Source organism: Rhipicephalus microplus, chromosome 5, assembly GCF_043290135.1.
Source record: "Rhipicephalus microplus isolate Deutch F79 chromosome 5, USDA_Rmic, whole genome shotgun sequence".
Taxonomy (NCBI): domain Eukaryota; kingdom Metazoa; phylum Arthropoda; class Arachnida; order Ixodida; family Ixodidae; genus Rhipicephalus; species Rhipicephalus microplus.
In genome coordinates, this window is record NC_134704.1 from 145,191,865 (window position 1) to 145,213,750 (window position 21,886).

The 21,886-nt window shown below is 47.1% G+C and overlaps 1 protein-coding gene across 1 annotated transcript; it reads right to left on the reverse strand.

The window, feature by feature from the left end:
• Nucleotides 1-1,812: 1,812 nt before the first annotated feature.
• On the reverse strand, nucleotides 1,813-20,864 carry LOC142817585 (calcium-activated chloride channel regulator 2-like). The gene is made up of 2 exons (XM_075894635.1): nucleotides 20,709-20,864; nucleotides 1,813-2,148 (listed from the first exon to the last, which is right to left on the reverse strand). The coding sequence occupies exons 1-2, from the start codon at nucleotides 20,862-20,864 to the stop codon at nucleotides 1,813-1,815; spliced, it is 492 nt and encodes a 163-aa protein (XP_075750750.1).
• Between the last annotated feature and the right edge of the window lie 1,022 nt (nucleotides 20,865-21,886).

Genomic DNA, 21,886 nt, shown 5'->3' on the forward strand with positions numbered 1-21,886 from the left:
GTCATGTGATACCAAACTTGGTATATGTGGAGCTGGCGAAACGGCCTCGAGCACGCTATGAGCGTAGCAAGTAGTCAAGTTTTACAAGACACGCATATCAAATTTATCATGTTCGGACTTGTCATTTACGTTTATCGTTTATTGCAACGTATCACATGACACCAAATTTGGTATTTGTGGAGTGAGCGAAACGGCTGCGGGCGCGCTATGAGCGTAGCATGTGGTCATGTTTTACATGACACTCACGGGAGGATTATCATGTTTGCACCAGTCATATACCTTCGTCATCTATTGAGGTCACGTAACACCAAATTTGGTATATGCGAAGCTAGCGAAATTATCGCCAGCGCATCATGAGCATGGTGTGTAGTCATGACAAGTCATAACATAAAAATCAAGACATGCGTGTCCCGATTCTCAATTTACGGGTTGTTATTTATGTTCGCCATGCAGTCCTGTGATACTATACTGTTGTAGTTACCGGGCACACAAAGGTCATTGCAATCATTACAGTCTTCGTTTGCGAAAAGCGCGTGCTTTTCAGACACAGCGAAGTAACAACTGAGACGCTTATTCGCGTGCATCTGTACCTGTCAGTAGGTTTCGTGCGTCATTTGCACGTGAGATACGCGGGGCACGTTTCAATTTGATTTCCATTCTGTGCATGATCTTACAATTTGTTGCTATCACATTCATTTCTTCGCCTTTGCGGCAAAGCTGTCACTTTTTTTTTCATTCCAAAGAATTAAAAAAAATAGATTGCGACAAGTTGTAATTCCTGCAATGTATTTGAAATAAAATGAAGGCACCCATTCGGCAACACTGACGGATTAATATATTATCAGAAATGCTTGTACTCGTATACTCTTTAGGGGCGTTTGCTCACTTCCTGGGGCGCATACCCACAAAGTGGTTATTCTTTCTCCCAGATTATACTAACAAAAATGAAATCGTGCGTCATTTGCACGTAAGATACGCGGGGCACGTTTCAATTTGCTTTCCATTCGGTGCATGATCTTACAATTTGTTGCTATCACATTGATTTCTTCGCCTTTGCGGCAAAGCTGTCACTTTTTTTCATTCCAATGCCTAGCGAGTTCACAAAAGCGAACAAAGCGCCATAGAACAAGATTTTGGTGAATGCCAGTACAGATTCCCTACACCGCACAAGATAACAAAGCAGTACCAATACAGATTGCAAAAAAGGTATGAATCCGCTCTCAGGAAATGAAACATGCTGCTTGCCATGATCAGTATTGTTCAAAATACGCATAAAACACTGCATGACCAAAATTATTACTCCGATCCGCCTATTCGATGCACCCTCCCATTACATGTATCGGGAACACTGATACATTCTTAACAACAAGGCTACCGATGAAGCAACATGACAATATATTAATACAAAGATATGAAGTGGCTTTTTACATGAATAAGGTGAACGCGCGTCATTCTAAAGGCAACATCTCTCCGAAGCGTAGGACCCGTCTTTGGACCCTGCGGCTTCTTTTCATTTTAATTAAGATTCTACGTTTTTCCCAACTGTATATAAACATGATTTGCGGAAATAATAGAATATATGGTCTGAAATATATTTATGCCCTTGTTTACTTGATTAGGTTAACGTAGCCGGGGACACCGCAGGCGATCATGTAGCCCGACAGCAACATCATAGAGGTGATGCGACTTCCCTCCCAAAACCAGAAAATAAATGCACTGCATTATATTTGTATTTATGTTCTCTTTGTTTATGTAATTTTCGCCGTAGCACTTCTGAAACTTCGAATTCTCATGGCTGTCGGTTTATTTACCTTAAACCAGGAGGTAATCAAGCAGGTGATACATACCAGGATTTCCAAACGTCTTGGTTGTTGAATCGTTCAGTTCAGCTAGAAACTTTGGTGTGACTTTGATGTACTCTCCGGGCTTTCCACAGAGTTTCCACTGCTTCGTGAAGGGCCGTTCCTGCTCTTGTGACTCTGCAGGGAGGTCGATGCGTACGTCGCCTTTCTCGAATAAACTAGAAGACAAGCGGCGTGCACTGTTTCTCTTTGGCCACGTGTTCGGGAAGTTGATGGTCACGTGCTTAAAGTAGACAAGTCCATTGGTGGCACGGTGGAGGAACTGAGACGAAGACCTAAGCAGGCTCTGCAAACATGTGAGTAGATTCAGTCCCTAATTTTTCTTAAGGGTCGGTTTTTAGTGACAGGTGAGAAGAGCAAACTGTGGAATACCTAGCGAGAATAAATGGTAGAGAAGAAAAGCAAAAAGTTTACTCAGTCCAGGATAACCAGTTTTCTACCCTACATATGATCACAAGATGAATAAGATTGAAAAAGAGATACAAGAGACTGAGAGATAGTACAGCAACACACAAGACCGCAATGAGTAACAGTCGCCCACTACTGGTTGCTGTTGCTGCAAGCGGCTGTTGCCCCCTTCTGCTGACTGACTGCTCCTATCCCTATCGTTAATTTTTTTTTACTCTTTCTTCCCCTTCCCCATCCCACTACAAGACGCTGCGCCGTGCTCCCTTAAGGGCTGCATAAATTTGGCGTCTTTTCCTTGCTCTAACCTTAATCACCACCACTAAGAATCGGGCATTGAACACGATATGACTGTCACAACCACAAGTTTGTGCAACAGGTTAATACATCAAAAGCCTCAGTTGTCGATACTTGGAAATCCTTGTGAAAGCTTCTTCGTTGAAAAAAATTATGATGGATACGAAAACGAAAAAAAAATTCCGGAGGGTCGAGCCAAAATTGTAACCAAATAAGGCGTGGCAATCAAGTATTCTGACACAGGTCCCCGAAACTATTTCAGAAAAATGACCATCTATGTGAGATCAAGTACTGTGAAGGGTGACGCTGTTCTATTTAATATTGCGTTGCAAAAGCACAGGATATCAGCAAGCATTAGACAGTGTGGATTTCTTAACGATTCGCTGGTTCAAAGCTCTCTTACGAAAGGATGAGCTATAATTAATCCGCATTAGGCGTAGCACCAACAACAAGCACAGCACCACGGTATACCCTGATTTCTTGTTGTGGTCATGTGAGCTCTTGCACAGCATGCCACGCTTATGGCAGAAAATAAGATACTACCTTCTGAGAAGACAGGATACGCAAGCATGGACCCAAGTAGGAAGTCGGGACACCTCAGACGCTTACTAACAATTGAAGATGCGCTCAATGACGAAAAAGAAAGAAGGCATAGAAACTTATCTGCGCATGCCGATACAACTGGCGAACACGTCAACCTGGCATGTGTGGTGATCTACGTTAAGCACAACACGACTATTAAGGCATTTGATTTCATATTTGTGGAAGGTAATGAACGGTTGGCTTACGCATGTGCTACTACTACTATCGATATATCATGCTTCAACCATCAGACATGTTTCTTCATTCCTATGCAGGTACAGAATAGTGCATTGGTCTAACATTGGCGTGCACTCGCAATACTGAAATGTAAAGAAAAGTTTGAATGCCAGATTGAGAGGTTCGCATATTGCATGAGCATCAGCAAGTAAGCTTTCATCACTTCATTCATTTTATTAAAAGAAAAGCGGCGCACAAAAAGACGGAGACAAAGGAGGGAACCACACACAGCGCTAAGTCAGTTTCAAGGCGTGTGGAAGGAGACTTACGCCCACGGTGTGTAGTTGAGTGTGTTGATGCCTTAGCCAAAGCTGATGGAATTGCGCGGAATGTTTCACCTGTTTTTCATTTGGCTAAAGTGCTCGTAGGAAGGGATTTAAGACCAGTTGTGGCGGATAAGGAAGGTTTCTTTGTCATTTTGGATAGTGGAATGTATTCAGAAAAGGCATGTAAAGCTATAGAGAAGAACTTTAAGCCAGCCTCTGTGACGTTGTCCAAGGTCAAAGATAAGGCGGTTAACCTTTTGCGGGACCTTTATCTTGAGAGATTGGCCTCCTCTGTGGCAAAAAGCCAGGGTTTGGAATTGAGCCCGTTCTTTACGATAAAAACCCATAAGCCTGACATGCCTTTTCGTACCATAATTACGGAAACAGACACGTGGCAGAAAAATGTATCCAGGTATTTAGAAAGCCATCTGAAGCAGCTGTGCGTTCATGATCCCTTTAGAGTGGAAAATTCGGGTGCGGTGGTTCAGTTTCTTAGGGAGCGCGACACGAGCTCCTGTCTGGCGTTCAGTAAAGGTGTTGCTGACATGTTTTTTTTCGATTCCTAATCATAAGCTCCTAGTGTGTGTTCAGGAATGCATCAATGAAGACAATGATGAGCTTCGTTTCAGAAGGAGCAGTGGTATATCTGTAGAATCGTTCACTGAATTACTAGATTTTTACCTAAAGTCTACGTACATTGGTTGGCGAGGGCAGACCCTAATCCAGCGATCAGGAGTCTGTATAGGTTCGTGCGTTGCACCTGTCCTTTGTGAAATTTTTTTAGACAAAATAGATCGCATTGTAGACACAATCCTAAGCGGAACTGTGATGCGTATTTTCCGATATGTGGACGATTTTTTAGTTGTTATAAAGGATGCCACGTTCCCGGATAATGTTTCCAATGTGTTGAAGGTGTTCAGGACAGAAGGCATGGGTCTGTCCTTCACATCGGAGGTTCCAGAATCTGACTGTCTATAATTTCTCGATCTTAAACTTCGGTTTCAGAGTTCCCATATTTGCTGGTGTTTTGAGCCACGATCAGTGAAACCAATTCTTACTTTTGGATCAGCCCACTCAAAGGTGGTAAAGAGGGGCGTCGCTTTCACCTGCCTTAAATCCGCTCTAGAAAAATTGTGCAGACATATGTTGGGCTCTGGTTTTGCTAAGCAAGTTGCAAGACTAGAGGAAGCAGGGTTCCCCCCTAACATAATTGTGGCTGTTTGCGTCGCAAGTTAATTGGTGGTTTAAAAGGACGTGCAGCTAGAAAAATCAATCGGGAAAAAATGAAGTTCGCAGTAATTCCTTATATGCATAAACTGGCACATGAGTTAAAAAATGTTGGTTCCCGCTACGGAGTTGATGTGGTTTTTAGGGCACCCAATAAATTGGGAAAGATATGTGCTTTGGTGTCAAATCAGCTAGATAAGAAGGACAAGCCAGATGTAAAGAAATGTGCCGTAAACCATAGAAATAAGTATGTGCCTTGTGCTGTGGGGGTGGTGTACCGCATTCTTTTATCTTGTGGCCTTCATTATGTGGGACAGACGGGCCGCTGTATCAATAAAGGGTTGCGGGAGCACCATCTCTCTTTGCATCACGGCACGCCTTCCCATTTGGCTTCGCATTGTGCCACGTGTGGGTGCACACCTCTTCTGTCTAACGCTGTTATTATTTTTAAGCACCACGATCAATTCATCCGTGAGGTGTCTGAAGCCTATCATATTAACAAGTCACGTGATGCTTGGGTAAGCCAGACCTCGGTTACATTGCACAAAAAAGAGTTCACTTTTATTGATGAGCGTATCACTTAATCTCGTTGTACCTCACTTGTCATGCGCGGCTATTACTTTTTAAATTCTTGTTGCTCGGATTAAACTTTCAGTTGTGAGGGCAGCGCTGTGTGTGGTTCTCTTCTTTGTCTCCGTCTTTTTGTGCGCCGCTTTTCTTTTAATATGAATATACACCAACTCGCCCAACTTTCTATTCTGTTTCATTCATTTTAGTTGCAGAAGAGACAACGCTTAACGTATACACCACCTAGTAAGAAATAGAATGAAGCAAAGTATGACACCTGTAGATGAGAGTACTTAAAGTCAATAACAAAAATCTTCAGCTTCGCCTTTTAGAATTGAACGCGATAGGGAAATCCAGCTCCTAGTGCGCCCTTCAACCGCTAAGGGCATACTTGATAATAAGTTGTGTCACACACACAGACACACACACACACACACACACACACACACACACACACACACGCACGCACGCACACACACACACACACACACACACACACACACACACACACACACACACACACACACACGCGCGCGCGCACGCACACGCACACACGCACACACACACACACACACGGAGAGAGAGAGAGAGAGACAGGCAGACAGACAGAGTAGATCGTAACAGCGCGCAGCGCGAATGCTACATACAGGTTTTCGATCTAAAGCAAGAATCGCAAAGTGTCGAAGATACACGCCGCGCGCTCGCCATCTCGGAGGCTATAGAGAGTCTCACAATGCCTCTCAGATAGCAGCACTGGAACGGGGTTTATTGGCACAAGTAGTGCTTGCACAGCAGGTCTATTGATGCGGGAACCGGGCAGCAGGAACCGACGCAGGATACACAACGCTCGGGGCAACAGCTCGCGCTCGGCTCCTCTTCCTAAAGGCGTGACCCACTGCGGCACATATTCTTCTTCCTCTCTACAATACCCCGGCGACAAAGACGAGCCATCCTGGCAAGTCAAGGTGATGATATTAGGAGTGGGTCGTGATATGGCTTGAGACGACTCACGTGGACAGTCTCACGACCAAGGCGTCGCCTGTCTGTAGATGGCGTGACCGGCTCGATCACGTATGTGACAGGAGATCGACGTTCGACGACGCGATAAGGACCGTGAAACTTGGGGGCAAACTTAGCGGACAGACCTGGGGAGTCGAAGGGCAGTCGAAGCCAGACAAGCGAGCCCACGGCAAAAGTCTCGACTTGCTGGTCACGGTCGTGGCGGTCTTTTTCGAATGCTTGCTTGTCCGAGGTGAATGATCGGGCCAACTGACGACACTCTTCAGCGTGGTGCAAAATTTCAGAAAGAGGGCTGAACTCTGAGACGTCGGGACGATACGGCAAAATGGTGTCAAGGGTGGAGCATGGCTCACGCCCATATAGAAGAAAGAAAGGCGAGAAGCCTGTGGTTGACTGCGTCGCGGTGTTGTACGCATAGGTCACAAATGGGAGAATGACATCCCAGTTTGATTGGTCGGAATTGACATACATGGCGAGCATGTCTCCTAGCGTTCGGTTGAAGCGCTCAGTTAGACCGTTGGTCTGCGGGTGGTAGGCTGTAGAGGTGCGGTGCACCGTGCGGCATGCCTGAAGGAGTTGTTGTACAACTTCGGATAAAAAGACACGCCCTCGATCACTTAGCAGTTCACGTGGTGCCCCGTGACGCAGTACGAAGCGTCGCAAAATGAAATTGGCTACGTCACGTGCACCAGCCGTAGGTAGTGGAGCTGTTTCAGCATACCTCGTCAGATGGTCGACGGCGACAATGATCCATCGATTTCCAGTGGCAGTGTAAGGAAGGGGACCATATAGATCGATACCAACGCGGTCGAAAGGGTGCGCCGGACACGGTAGAGGCTGTAATAACCCGGGTGAATGGGCAGCTGTCTTTCGTCGTTGGCATAATGAACAAGACCGAATGTATTTTCGTACAAAAGTGTACATACCACGCCAGTAGTAACGCTGGCAGATCCGCTGATATGTTTTTAACACACCAGCGTGAGCATGTTGTGGGTCGGCATGAAAATACGCACAGACATCAGATCGCATGTGGCGTGGTATAACCAAGAGCCATTTACGACCATCCGCGTGGTAGTTTCTGCGGTATAGTTGCGCGTCCCGTATCGCGAAATGTGTGGCTTGGCGGCGAAGAGCGCGTGGGTACGCAGACGTTGAAGAGTCGGAAAGAATGTTAAGGAGAGATGTTATCCATGGGTCTTTCCGCTGTTCAGACGACATGCTTTTGACGGAAATGGGAGCGATGGAGAAGTTGGTGTCCGAATGCAGGTCTGCGGTGGATCTCACTGGTGATCGTGAGAGGGCGTCCGCATCAGAGTGTTTTCGTCCTGAGCGGTAGACGACACGAATATCGAATTCTTGTAGTCGAAGAGCCCAACGTCCAAGGCGACCTGAAGGATCTTTTAGCGACGCCAACCAACAAAGTGCATGGTGATCGGTCACAACGTCGAAACTCTGTCCGTACAAGTAAGGACGAAACTTGCTTAACGCCCAAACGATTGCGAGGCATTCTTTTTCAGTTACGGAGTAGTTCATCTCCGCTTTCGTGAGTGCGCGGCTTGCGTATGCGACGACGTACTCTGCAATACCTGGCTTTCGTTGCGCGAGTACTGCTCCCAGACCAACGCCACTGGCATCTGTGTGCACTTCAGTGGGGGCACTTGGGTCGTAATGGCGTAAAATCGGTGGGGACGTAAGTAGGCGGCGCAGTGTAAGGAAAGCTTCGTCACATTCCGGGTTCCAGTTAGAAAGGTTAGCTGGACCGTGCAGTAGTTGTGTAAGTGGGGCTATTATTGTTGCAAAGTTGTGGACGAAACGACGAAAATACGAGCACAAGCCGATGAAGCTCCTAAGTTCTTTGAGTGAAGTCGGCTTCGGAAAGTCTGCTACAGCTCGAAGTTTGTCTGGGTCGGGGGAAATTCCATCCTTTGTCACAACGTGACCAAGTATCGTAAGTTGGCGAGCCCCAAAGCGGCACTTCTTTAGGTTAAGCTGGAGGTTTGCCTTGGTAAGACACTGAAGAATGGTGCGCAGACGGTCGACGTGGGTAGGGAAATCAGGAGAAAATACAATAACATCATCGAGGTAACATAAGCATATCTGCCATTTAAGGCCGCGTAAAATGCTCTCCATCATTCGCTCAAACGTTGCAGGTGCATTGCACAGACCGAATGGCATAACCATGAATTCGTATAGGCCATCCGGCGTAACGAATGATGTTTTGGGACGGTCACACTCTGCCATCGGTACCTGCCAGTAACCTGAACGTAAGTCCAGCGAAGAAAAGAATTCGGCACCTTGTAGGCAATCGATAGCGTCGTCGATGCGGGGAAGAGGGTATACATCTTTCCGGGTAATTTTGTTCAGTCGCCGGTAGTCGACACAAAATCTAATCGAACCGTCTTTTTTCTTCACTAGCACCACAGGTGAAGACCAGGGGCTAGAAGATGGTTTGATGACGCCCCGCTGAAGCATATCATCCACCTGTTCTGCAATTACACTTCGTTCCTTGGGTGATACGCGGTAGGCGCGTTGCCGCAAAGGAGGGTGCGTTCCAGTGTAGATTGTGTGAGCGACGGTGTTAGTTTGACTCAGTGCCTTTTGAGGAAGGTCAAATGAATCTCGGAATTCATGGAGAAGGGTCATTAGCTGGTCCCGTTGATCCGGAGGAAGCTTGCTGTCGATGGAACGATTGAAAATATCCGAGGAGTAGTCATCCGGCGTGAAAAGAGGAGTAACGGCGTTCAGTTGAAGTTGCTGGCCAGGGTCGTGGGACTCAATAGGCACAATAACGTTGTCATCAACAGAATGAACATAGCCCAGTGTTTCGTGAGCTCTTAAGGTGAGAGGGCATGAGCTAGGATTGCAAACGACAATTCCGGAAGTATCCTGGTGAGGTGGCAGAACGGCGTATGGCAGAGACGTACCGTGGCGGCGACTGAAAACGTCAGATGGCGAGAACACAACGGTAGAGCCGGATAATTCAGTGCGATTGACGGGGACAACGATGGCACTAAGAGGAGGAACATCAACGTCGGAAGCAACAAGAAGCTTGCCCAGGTGAGTGCACTCATTGTCGGTAGATGGCGCATCTGAAAACACAGATAATTCCACCTGCGCGCGAGCGCAGTCAATTACGGCGTGGTGGCGTGACAAAAAATCCCATCCAAGTATCATGTCGTGGGCACAAGTGGTCAACACGAGAAACTCGATGTGGTACAGGACGTCTTGAATGTTTACTCTCGCCGTACATGCTCCGACTGGTCGAAGTGGTTGCGCACTAGCGGTATTCAGCAAAACGTCGGAAGGCGGCGTCGTTACTTTTCGTATCGAACGGCAGAGTTTCTGACTCATCACAGATACGGCGGCACCCGTATCAACAAGCGCAAGAGTTCGTATACCTTCAACAAACACTTCCAGAACGTTTGTGGGGGACGGGCAAGGACTTGTACAATGCGCCGATTTCGCAGCTCGTGCCTCCGGAGCTGCGGCAGTCAGTTTTCCGTCTCTACAGGGTTCGGTCGGCGACGCAGAGGGGACGGAGAACGGTAGCGGCGTGGTGAGGATGAGCGACGGGGACCGAATGATCGGTAGTCGGCAGCAGGGCGGTGGTCTAGTTCGGTTGGTGACGGGTCGCGTTCCACTGATTGTCGGTCGCATTGACGTGGCAGTTCTCGTTGCGCATTGTACGGGGCCGGTAAAGAGTAGTCAGGGTACCTCGGAGGTGCAGCCGGATCCGTTGCGAAGCGCCGGCGACAGAAGCGCGCCACGTGACCTGGATATCCGCATGCGTAACAGATCGGGCGATTGTCAACTGTGCGCCAAGGGTTTCCGTTATAGCGCTGTTGTGTTGCTGGAAATGGCGTCGTTGATACTCGTACAGGCTGGGGAGTCGGCCCAAGCGGAGGTCGTGGTGGAGTAGCAGCAACAGTAGCATAAGTCAATGGCGCGGTGACGGGTGCTGTCTGAGAGACGGACGGCAATGCCTCAGAGACCTGCGCCTGTATTACCTGCCTGATGGCGGGCGCGAGACGCTCAGAAGAGGGTTCCGTTGCCGGTAGATACGACAGGCACGAAAGTTGTCGGGCCACCTCCTCGCGCACATATCGTTTGATTTCGGACATTATTGCGCTGTGGTCTCCACCCAGGCTCAATGCCGCGAGAGTTTCATCGGTAGCCGCTGGACGCCGTGTCATGACTCGTTGTTTGCGCAACTCCTCGAAGCTCTGGCAAAGAGTGGCGAGTTCGGACACGGTACGTGGGCCCTTGGCCAGCAGCATCTGGAAGGCGTCGTCGTCTATCCCCTTCAAAATATGTTTGATCTTGTCTGCCTCAATCATTGAAGGGTCAAGGCGCTTGCACAAGTCGAGCACATCCTCGATGTAGCTTGTGAAGCCTTCTCCTTGAAGCTGTGCGCGTCCCCGTAGGCGCTGTTCGGCACGGAGCTTGCGTACCTCGGGGCGACCGAACACATCGGCAATGCGTAGCTTAAAGGCACCCCAAGTGGCAAATTCCGACTGGTGGTTGTTAAACCAGAGACTAGCCACCTCTTTCAGGTAGAAGGGTACATATTGCAGCTTCGAAGGGTCGTCCCACTTGTTGCTTGCGCCTACCTTTTCAAATGTCGACAGCCAATCTTCGACGTCTTGCTCATCAGTACCGTCGAAAAAAGGTGGATCGCGTACGCGTAGCGCAGTGGGAACGATGACCATCGGAGGCTAGGTCGTACCTTGCTGGATGGTTTCTTCAGCCATGTCTGGGATGGCAGGTAGTTTCTGGTTGCGGAGTTCCAGGTTGAGTTACCCAGCACTTCCACCACTCTGGAACGGGGTTTATTGGCACAAGTAGTGCTTGCACAGCAGGTCTATTGATGCGGGAACCGGGCAGCAGGAACCGACGCAGGATACACAACGCTCGGGGCAACAGCTCGCGCTCGGCTCCTATTCCTAAAGGCGTGACCCACTGCGGCACATATTCTTCTTCCTCTCTACAGCACATTATTCTCAACTTTCACAGATGGTGGCGTCACCATGCGGCATTTGTCGTAACTGTCGTTTGGCGAATGTCCACGAAGCCAGCCCATGCCATCGTTGAGCCGGCCTCCCTTCGCCGGCTCGCTGGTGCTTTATATTTTGTCGCTGGCAATTTCTACTATGGTTATTGTGAAGTCGGACAGTTACTGCTAGTTGTAGTAGCAATAATTGTTTCTCTATTGTAGTTTTGGGTGCACGTTAAAGAACCCCAGGTGGTCGAAATTTCCGGAGCCCTCCACTACGGCGTCTCTCATAATCATATGGTGGTTTTGGGACCTTAAACCCCACATATCAATCAATCAATGGCGAGCAAATGCCACTTCGGAGCCTCTGCAATTCTATGGCCCGTGATCAGCTGTTCAGAGGAATAACTGCCCAAAATGTGCGAATACGACTGTTGCAACTAGGTTCTACCCTAACCTTACAGCAAGCAATTCAAATTGCGAAGGAACAGGAGCGCACCGAACTGGAAATGCAGGAATTCGCGAACCACGCTAGTTGAGAAGATCGGATTACATCCGGGTCCTCAAGATGGCCGCGAAGAACAAAAGCATGGCCGATGGCCTCCCAGACAGAGCTCGGCAGGAAGCCAACATGGCCACGGGCATCACGACTGCCGTCCTACTACATCGAAATTTGGACGCCACCAGGAAGGACCACACCGATCTGAATCCGGTGTCTGCAACAGATGCGGATCTCATTAACACTACGCAATTTTTTTAAATTGTCTAGCCCGCAACCGCACTTGTTCTGCCTGCAGAAAACGAGATCACTACCAAGCTGTATGCCGCTCATCAAATGTAAGCACGTCTCAATAGAACGTAATTGAATAACAAGATGCTACGATAACAAACTCTGTTACAATCCTAAACATTGTTGAACGCTCCAGCCGTCCTTCGCCGCTGAAGATTACAGTTCAAGTTGGTCAAGTCAACATTCCTTTCCTCGTTGACACCGGTGCGACCGTATCATTGCTTAACTTATAATATTTCAAGAAGTACTTTTCGGGGGACCAGACTATACTTTACTCGTACGTTGTTCTTCAGGACTATTTGAAGAAAGGCATTCCCAACCTCGAATACTTCTCTACCAACGTTCGGTACAATGAAAGCACTCACTGCTGCTGTCACACTTTACGTGACGAAAGGGGGTTTTTCACTTCCTGGGTCGGATGCCATTCGAAGCCTGCACATAACCATTCGCGGTGCAACATTGTCCTGCTCACAAGTTTTAAGTTAAAAAAACGCCAAAACTTTTTGCCAATGCTCCTTCTAAATTTCACCACCTCTTCACCCAGAAACCCGGACTGGTTAAAGGCTGCATGCACGAAGTGAAACGCCGTCCAGGTGTGCAGCCAGTTGCTGCCAAACTTCGCAGATTTTTATTCCTGCTTCGGCAACGATCTCAAATGATCTTTCTCGTCTTGAAAAAGCAGGTGTCACCGAACGAGTTTCAGCATCACAATGGGTCTCTCCACCGGTCGTGGTGAAGAAAAAAGAACGGTTTCTTAGGACTTTGTGTGGAATTGCGTGAACCAAACAAAACTATCGTGGTTGATGGGTTTCTCCTACCCCACATCGAAGAACTTCTCCAGCAACTTACAGGGGCTGTTTACTTTTCGAAGCTAGATCTTGCATCAGCGTACCATCAGGTTAACTTGTCAGAATCAAGTAGAGACCTAACTTTCTTTGTAACACATGTTTTACTCAGATTCCGTAGAGTTCTTTGGGCTTGCATCTGCCCGCGCTCTTTTTCATAAAGTTTCAGACATCTTGAAAGATTGCTCTGGATTTCTGTGCTACGCAGGTGACATTTTGGTCTAGGGTGGAACGCGTGCTGAGCATGATGCTAATTTAAAAGTTTTACTAAGACGCATAAGCAACACAGTAATGAAACTGAACGACCAATATGTCTGCCGTCCGTCAAGCAAATTCCAATTTGAGGACACAATGTTAGTGCCAGAGGATAGTCTCCTCTTGAATTCGAAGTGCATGCTTTGTTAATGCATCTGCAGATTGTAAAATCTTGCATTCATTTCTTGGTCTCGCTGGCTATTACACAAAATTCATTTCACATTATGCTGATGTTGTTGAACCACTGCGTTCTATGTTGCGTAAAGGCTAAACATTCAATTGGTCTGGAAGCTAATTCGGCTTTCAACTGTATCAAAGAAGTACTGGCTGCAAATCCTGTCATTCAACTTATTGACGAGAAGCTTCCAATAGTCATTACTACTGATGCGCCATCATAGGATTGGGTGTCATGTTTGACATTTGTACTTATGGGATATACATTTTACATAACGCACTGATCATCAAGCTCTTGTTACGTTACTTTCTGCTGTATCAGAGGGCTGACGCCCATTACGCATTTCACGCTGGTGTGCCAGGCTTTTATACTGCAACTTCACTGCATAGTACTGCAAGGGTGCACATAACGTTGTGACGGATGCACTTTCTCGTTTACCTGTACAGCTTCCAGTCTGCCCAGAACTAGAAGGAGAACTAGTCTCTCTCGTTACTTCTTGCATAAGTAAAACTGACCTACAGGCAGGAACTGCTGAAGATGCTGCATTACAACATGTGCTTGCACTCATTGCCAATTGCTGGCCAGGTAACAAATCTCTGCCACCAGGATTACTGTCCCAGTTTGCAGTCCGATTAGAGCTGTCCTGTGTAGAAAACTTCGTTTTCCGCACAAATAGAGTCACAATTTTTGCATTAATGTGCGGTAGACTCGTGAAATTGGCTCATGAAAGCCACCCAGCCATTTTCAGGACGAAACAACGGCTTAGAGAGATATACTGGTGGCCTAGCTTGGATAGTCAAATTGAACGAGCAGTTCGCAACTGAATCGTATGTCAAACAGCTGATAAATCTGCTAAAACTATTTTTGCACCCCTCCAGCCTGTTCGGTGGCCAAGCAAACCTCGAGAAAAGCTAGGCATGGACATTGTCGGTCCACATGAACGTGCTCCATGTGACTGCAGATTTGAAATTACATTAGTTGACTACCATTCTAAGTTGCCGGAAGTCTGTTTTACTCATGCAGTCACTTATCAAGTGGTCATGACATTCTTGACAGAACTTCTTAGTAGGGAAGGCTACCCTGAGGCAATTGTTACGGACAACGGTCCTCAGTTAAAGTCTCAACTATTTGAAACTTTCCTCTCAGAAAGAGGCATTCAGCACCTTTGCTAATCGAACTACTATGCACAAGGCAACAGCCAATTTGAACGTTTCAAAGGAGTTCTGAAAGAGCAAATTCAGCTCAGTCAACTTGAATGCCGCCCACTGATACTTTCTGTTACAGAGTACTTAGGGACATATCACTTAATGCCTCAAGCTACTACAGGGTTTTCACTTGCACAATTTTTGCATCTTCACCAACCTCATTCTGGAATCGACAAGGTAGGGTTACACCTAAAGTCTTCTGCTCCTTTTCCAACGTTGGATAATGTGAGAACACGAGTATTCAATAAGCAACAGGCAACTAAGCAACGCATTGATTCAAAGCGTGAAGCAAGGCCACCTAAGCTACAGGTGGGCCACATGGTCAAAGTACTGCTTCATGCAGAGCAAAAGTAAACTTCACAGCAGAATTCACTTCGTCTGCCTAATTCTTCATTCATGCAACAGAATAACTCCCCACCTCCCTTCTCCTGCAACGACCCGGTTAGTGACACTTCCAGAAACCACCTTACAGGCATCTTCACAAGAAACGGCTAATGTGCCCAGCCCCAGTGCAGATTGTTTTGAAGGGGGAAAGATGTCTCAGGTACTGATGTATCATGTACGGACGCTCCAGAATCGCTACAGCTCTCCGAGGATGAGCATGTAGGTGAGCCCCAAGGGTCAAAATCATCTGAGATTGATAAGGCTCCATCGGTAAATCCTTCACCTCATCCTCCGGCATGCCGTCGTTCCAAGCTACGCCGTAAAAAACCGGCGCGTTAGGGCCGGTTCACGCTAGCGGCAAGCCTGCCGGAAGACCGGTGCCGCTCGCAGAAAAGCCGCTCAAATTGCACGGCAAGCTCCCCCGACAAACATGGCTGCCCTTCCGAACGCAGTTGTCGACCACTTTGAGTCTATCAAGCGGATCCGTGCTCCCTGTAGATCATAAGCTCCGAACTGAACTCTGAACTGATGATAAGCTCTGAACTGATGCTTCCATTTGCTTTAGACTCATATCTTTGAGCTTCGACAGTACAGTACTCGAATCGATTCGGCACCGTTTTTGAGAACCATATACAAATAATTGATGTTCTAGGCCTGAGCAAGCCTTCCCGAATTTCAAAGGGCATACAATACACGTTTGTTTGTTGTTGCTAACGCTGAATAGCTGGCGTCACTTGTCCAAACGCCTGCTTTAGGGACGTCATTTTGAATTGCTATGCGATTTTTGAGTACCGGACAGGCGAAAATGCTCTATTAGCTGCTGGAACGTAGTCTGGAAACGATACGTACGACATATTGCGAAAACCGCGGAGCAAGAGGCAAGCAGCTCGAAGTGTCGCGCGGTAGACGCAGACAATGCGGAGAGGCGAAAGCAGACGACGCGCCTCAGCCATGTCGCTCCTCCATCACTGATTGGCTAAACCACTATCCGGCAAATGCACAAAAATGGGTCTCGGACCCATTTTTCGAACGTCGAAGAACGGCAGACGTGCGCGAAGCAAACAGCCGCGCTCGGCTGCCTGAGAACATGAAACGCCATACGGTGAGGTATTCTTGTCGCTAGCGTGAACCGGCCCTTACAAAGATTATTTACCTTGAGCGTATTCATTTATATTACTCTAATTCCTACATGTGTTAACTATTGTATAATGCTGTTTTCTTACCGATTTCTTACCACCGTCCACAATGGGTGCCGTAAACGCTACCGATGGGGACATGAAAAGGTAATAAGTGAACTCGAATGCTTCACGTGTGCATTTCAGAAGCGGCAAGTGGGTGCTGTCTGATGTACTGAATTTCGTGAAGAAGAAGCAAGTTCAATATATTATCTTGACCTAAAAATTCTCGATAGTTTTGTTGTGTTGAATCCGCAAAGCTGAACGGCAGTCGCTGCTTCGTTTTTCTTTGCGCTAAGTAAATACCACACATGGTACGTGCTCGTTCTGCACTTCTCGGAAGCAGCGTAGTGCGGCGCACGTGCAAAGAGGAAATGTAAAGCGTGGTCCACTGTCAGAGAGAACACGCAAGCTCGTGGCCGGTGGTCCACGTGGCGCATACTGGCGGCGAGATTTTTAAATACGGTGCGTGCGCAGTGAATTGTAATGGCGGTGCGCACCCAGTTTCGTCTGCTATTTCTCCGCCTGCGCGCACGGAAGCGTAGGAAAGGGTTTCCGTATTTTGCAATGCAATTGATCTAGCTTTCACATTGCCTGCTGCTCGTCGGACTTTAAGCAAGAATAAAAAATCTATGGTTTTAATTTTATTGCTGCAGTTTTTCGCAAGCTCTCACCGTCCAGGCTGTCATATTATTCACGTATATATACTGCTCGCTCCATCTAGCCGCTTTAGATAACAGATAATGTTACTCAAGACTGATGAAGCAGACACTCCAGGCTCGTATTCACCGCCAAGAAATATTGGCTCATTTAAGAATTGAGATGCCGAGTTGGTTTCAGTTGATTTACAGTGCGAAAGCGAGAAGCGCGAAGGGACATCGCTTGCTATCACATGCCGAGTAGATGGGCAGTGAAGTAGCAGGCGACGCGAGGAAGGCTTCACCTTCATGGAGCAACGCGCATGCGCCGCATTTCGAAATCTCGCCAGCAGTTAGCGCTCCGCAGACCGCCAGCCACGTACTTGCACGTTCCCTCTACAAGTGGACCGTATTGTAAATGAACGCACCCTGTACCACGGCGTTACGAAAAGGAAAACAATGTACACTGTCAAATAGTTGGTCAGGAGCCACATGTTGGAGTTGCTCTGGAGCCAATGAAGGCAGATAGGTTGCCATTTCTTAAGATTTAACATTGACCTAGTTCCCGCAGCAACGATGAAATCAACAGGCTGCCTGACAATGTGGTGAGCGTGCACCGCTGTTGCAGAGAGCAATTTACACTCACGGCCACCTGGATTTCAGAGACTTCAGCCTGGATCGTCGCGCACAACTCCGCACCCGCCCGATCCACGTGGCTGTCTCACACTCTGGTCTTCACTATACTCTGTTCCAGAAGTTACCTTAAGCACTGTGGAGGCTACAGGGCCCCCAGCCAATAGAAAATGCAACTAGCCCGTTCACATGTATTCATCCGCGCCGTGTCGTAAGCTCGCCGTCTTCACAGCGTCTGCTCTCTTAATTGTCCTTACACGCTCATTGAATAAACCACGGGTGCTTTATTTAATAGATGAGTAAAGCTGTCAAACAAGTCATTACACTGCAACTTCAGTAAGGTTTGGGCACTTGGGAAAGGAGGGTTGGACACTTCGGAGTGGGTATTGAGAAGCGTGTTGCTACTTTAGTCCCGGCTAGTCCAAGCAGTTACACTATATGCTACCTTTAGCTAAGAGAGTTGCGCATCTTCTTATCAGAGTCGCTAGCGACCATGCACTGCGGAAAAGCTGATGCACAGGCCGCGCCCGCGAAACATGGCTGCATAGCTGAAAGCAGTCATCGTCCACCTGGAATTTATCAAGTGACCATCGTGTGCTTTTTAGCTCATTAGCTACAAACTGGTGTTTTTATTTGCTTTAGATTCATGTCCTTAGGCTTCTACGGCAAACAATTAGCGTATATTCGGCATATATCTTCGGAGGCCTCTGCCACGTCAGCTACGCCGTCATGCAATGACGATGAAGGCCGATGTCGGCAGCGGCAGGAATGGCGAAGCTCATGAATGTTGAAATTTCTAGCATGGGCGAAACGTGACAGACCATCAACTTTGGCTCCGCATGACAACCAAGTAAGATCGACCCTACAACTCGGAGGCTACAAGGCTAGAGTAGTCGGACCAGGGATTAAGATCGGCAGTTAGAAGGGACATAGACAGTTTAGTTTGGACATGCAGGCATTTAGTACTCTTGCGTTTATTTTGAAGACGATAGTCTTTCTTGAGATATTTCAAAGCAGAAATTCGGATCTGTCAATCGATTGAAACACTCGAGCGAAAGTTAAACGCCTTGCTGAACACCCGCCTATTTTGATATCCCTGCTGTGTTCATACTAGTTAATATTGCCAATAAAAAAGCAAATATTGCGCATATTGTGCATATTTGAGCGCGACAACAATGCGTGAGTATTAAGTAGTGACCTCCGCAGCGGCGGCTACATAGAGCGTCCGCTCCCAACGTGGGAGGTGCCGGGTACGATTCTCAGTGCCGATCATGGAACCCATCGATTTTTCCCAGTGGGTAGAGGAGTACGCCTACCTAACGCTCGGTTGTTTCTGGGCACTCATCTCTAGAGGTAGCCCATAAGGGTCTGCAAAGGCCCCTGGGCGTAACTAAACCCGCCACAGCCTTGGTGAAATAGTTGAGCATCCGCCGCTGCTGTGGTAGGCAGTGAGTTGCTGCAACCTGATGCAGTCTGGTTAAATAGGTACAATCGCACTTCCGGCGTAATGTTCGGCAGAACAGAGTTTTAGTCTCTTTAGAGGGCACCCACCCCGTGGAAAATCGGCGGCATGGGACTCTCAGACCTTAAATTAAGTGATTTTTTTTACAACGGCTACATCATATGATCCCTGAACTCTTGATTGCACATACCGCTATTACCACTATAGCAAAAGAAGGCCGTTCAGTAACTGCGTTTCAAACAAAATACACATATACCTAGTAATGATTCAAAAATAGGTTTCCTTTCCCCGAGAAATCACACAGGTTTCTTGTGAAAAAGTGGCGTGTATAAATATCTATCGCCTTGCAATTTAGTGAGTTGTACTTGCATAGTTGTTATTTAGGAAGTCTGGGTATTGCTACACATGCCTTGTTTTTGTGTCTAAAAATATTACACTACACCATTACTATAAATAAGTCTTACGGACAGGCCTCGAAGCATCAGTATTTTTCTAGCAATCTTTTTAAACTATAGTATCAAAAGTGTGAAGCTGTCGTTACTTCTTTTATTAAGATTGTTTACCGTATGTACATTACTGCTCCTTGTGTTTCTTATTGATTGGGACGGGTGACGGAGCCTTGTCAGACTTTAGTTTGCCTTTTTTCCTCTTGTGTCCCTAACTTGTCAGTGTGTACTGTGTAACTCATTTATGATTGACTGAATGAAAAAAATCCAGATTTTTGAATGTATTGATTCTTAATTATAAAGACCACGGTATTTGTTTTCAAAGTTGTCTGCATAAGCTGTTCGTGTTTCAAATTCCGCGCGTTTGCCTTGGTAAATATGGTGCGCCGGTAAGCATGTCTTAGTTCATGTTAACTGCAGCTGCCTGAATCCGTGACACTCACGCATACTCTCCATTATTATCGATATGTCGTTCGCCTCAGTCATCAGACGCGTTTTACATTTGTATGCAGGCACAAAAGAATGCATTCATCCAACATTGACATGCACTTACATTCTCGAAAATGTAAATAAAGTTCAGAATGCCAGATTGATAGCTTCGCATATTGCATGGGCATAAGCAAAAAAGTTTTCAGTTCAGTTAGATAAACTTTCATCGCTTAAGCCATTTTAGTTGCCGAAGGGATGACACAAACGTATACAGCGCGTAGTGAGAAATTGAACGAACCAAAGTAGCGTGGGTGTGGATAACGCGTACCCTAAACGTATGCTAAAGCTGATCGGTGTCCCATGTCGTCGTCCGCGTTGGTGGCGTCAAGACGAATGATAAAAAAGGGGGATAATGGCTCCATAGAAGGTCACCATATGATGTCATTGTGACATTCCAAGTCGGAAAGGGTGTGAAGACATTATGTTGTCTTTGACGTCATCACACCAAGTCACTGCTTGCTCAAGGAATGTGGTCAAGGGTGTGTTGATCTCGAAGGCAGTGCTAAACGTGTTGAGGTGCTCAACGTTCATCATGCCTGCGATCCCAGAGGTGTTGCGAAACCACGCTATTTGCTGGAAGCTTCTGGAAGAGGTGCTGCAAGCTTCAGTATATTGAATAAGAAGAAAATAAAGAGGGCTTTCGGCTGAGGCCGGGGATTTTGTGAGTTTTCTTCTGCCTCTAAGACAGCACAACCTGATTTAAGTTCTTGCTTTTGCCAAAATATATGTATAAATTTTGGGAATGTGTTACATACCTTGATGTTCACAACGATGGTCTCGTTGTACGGCACATCCTTATTGATCGAAATCAGCAAGTCTCGGTAACCTCCGTCACTCTTGTCTATCTCCAAGGTGCTCCCACAGATCAGCAGGCACAGCAGTGCGGTAGCTACAGGCATTCGCGAGGCCATTCTCAGATAACACGCTGTTGAACAGAGCGAGAGACAAATGGTATTTACTATTCGACAGCCAGCAAATGCACGGTGACTAAAAAAAGGTGTTTCATTGACTTGTGTCTATAATAACAGCTTTCGTTGTAGCAGTTGAGCGTCGGGGCCCAGAGCTCGTGAAAGACGCGTTCATTTCCGGAGCATTTCAGAGCGTGCAGTAAAAGAATATACGAGAACGTAGTTTTGAAGCATGTGCTTATTCGTTGAAAACAACTTAGCGACGCGCGCTCGTGGTCATTTGCCTCTCACAACCCGCCAATCCGGATTTGCCCGATTACTTATTTCTTTATTGATTTAATTTGCACACGCAGATACACAATGACACTGACAAAAAAGGGAGAAAGAAAGAGCGAACATGTTTTTGGTCACGTGGCGAATGGCTGTGATGCCTTGAGAGGGCACACGCCATCGATGAAACGATACAGCCGGCCGGCGAACTCTGTCATCAAGACACACGACGCGAGGCACATCACCTCTTGTTTCGAATACATTCGGACCCTGTGTAGGGATGGTAAAATTGAAGAATTACTCCATGAATTGTGCATAATTAACCGAACAATCGTAAGCGATTTCTGTGTTATATTTAATTGAAATAATTGATTAAAACTCTTCGAATAATACATTGTGGCAACCACTGTTTTCCCGCCCCCCTCAATACTGCCCCACGGCCGAACCCAAGAGGCGAGGTAAGCTATGCCGAGATGCGAAAGACGAGCTCACGAAGTCTGTTCTCACTGCAGCGCATATTTGTTCGCTAGTAAAATGAACCAAAAGCTGGAGGCGGTCCTACGTCATAGAGGCAGCAATGAACTCACCCTGGTCTACGTGGCACATGGCATCCACCTCCAAACCTCTAAGTCTTTCTCAACGCTTCAAGCACGAACAGGAAGTGGCCCCAACGCGACGTGGCGGAAATGCACTTGCCCGCTTCTGAAGAAGAAGATGATTATTATGATGATGATGACCTCATATGATGATGACCC

Bases quoted from the DNA above. Each gene is read 5' to 3' on its own strand.
- LOC142817585 (XM_075894635.1), bottom strand. From the start codon at position 20,864: ATGGCCTCGCGAATGCCTGTAGCTACCGCACTGCTGTGCCTGCTGATC. The intron at 2,149-20,708 runs GTATGTAACACA...ACATGTTTGCAG, and splicing joins CCATCGTTGTGAACATCAAG to AGCCTGCTTAGGTCTTCGTC.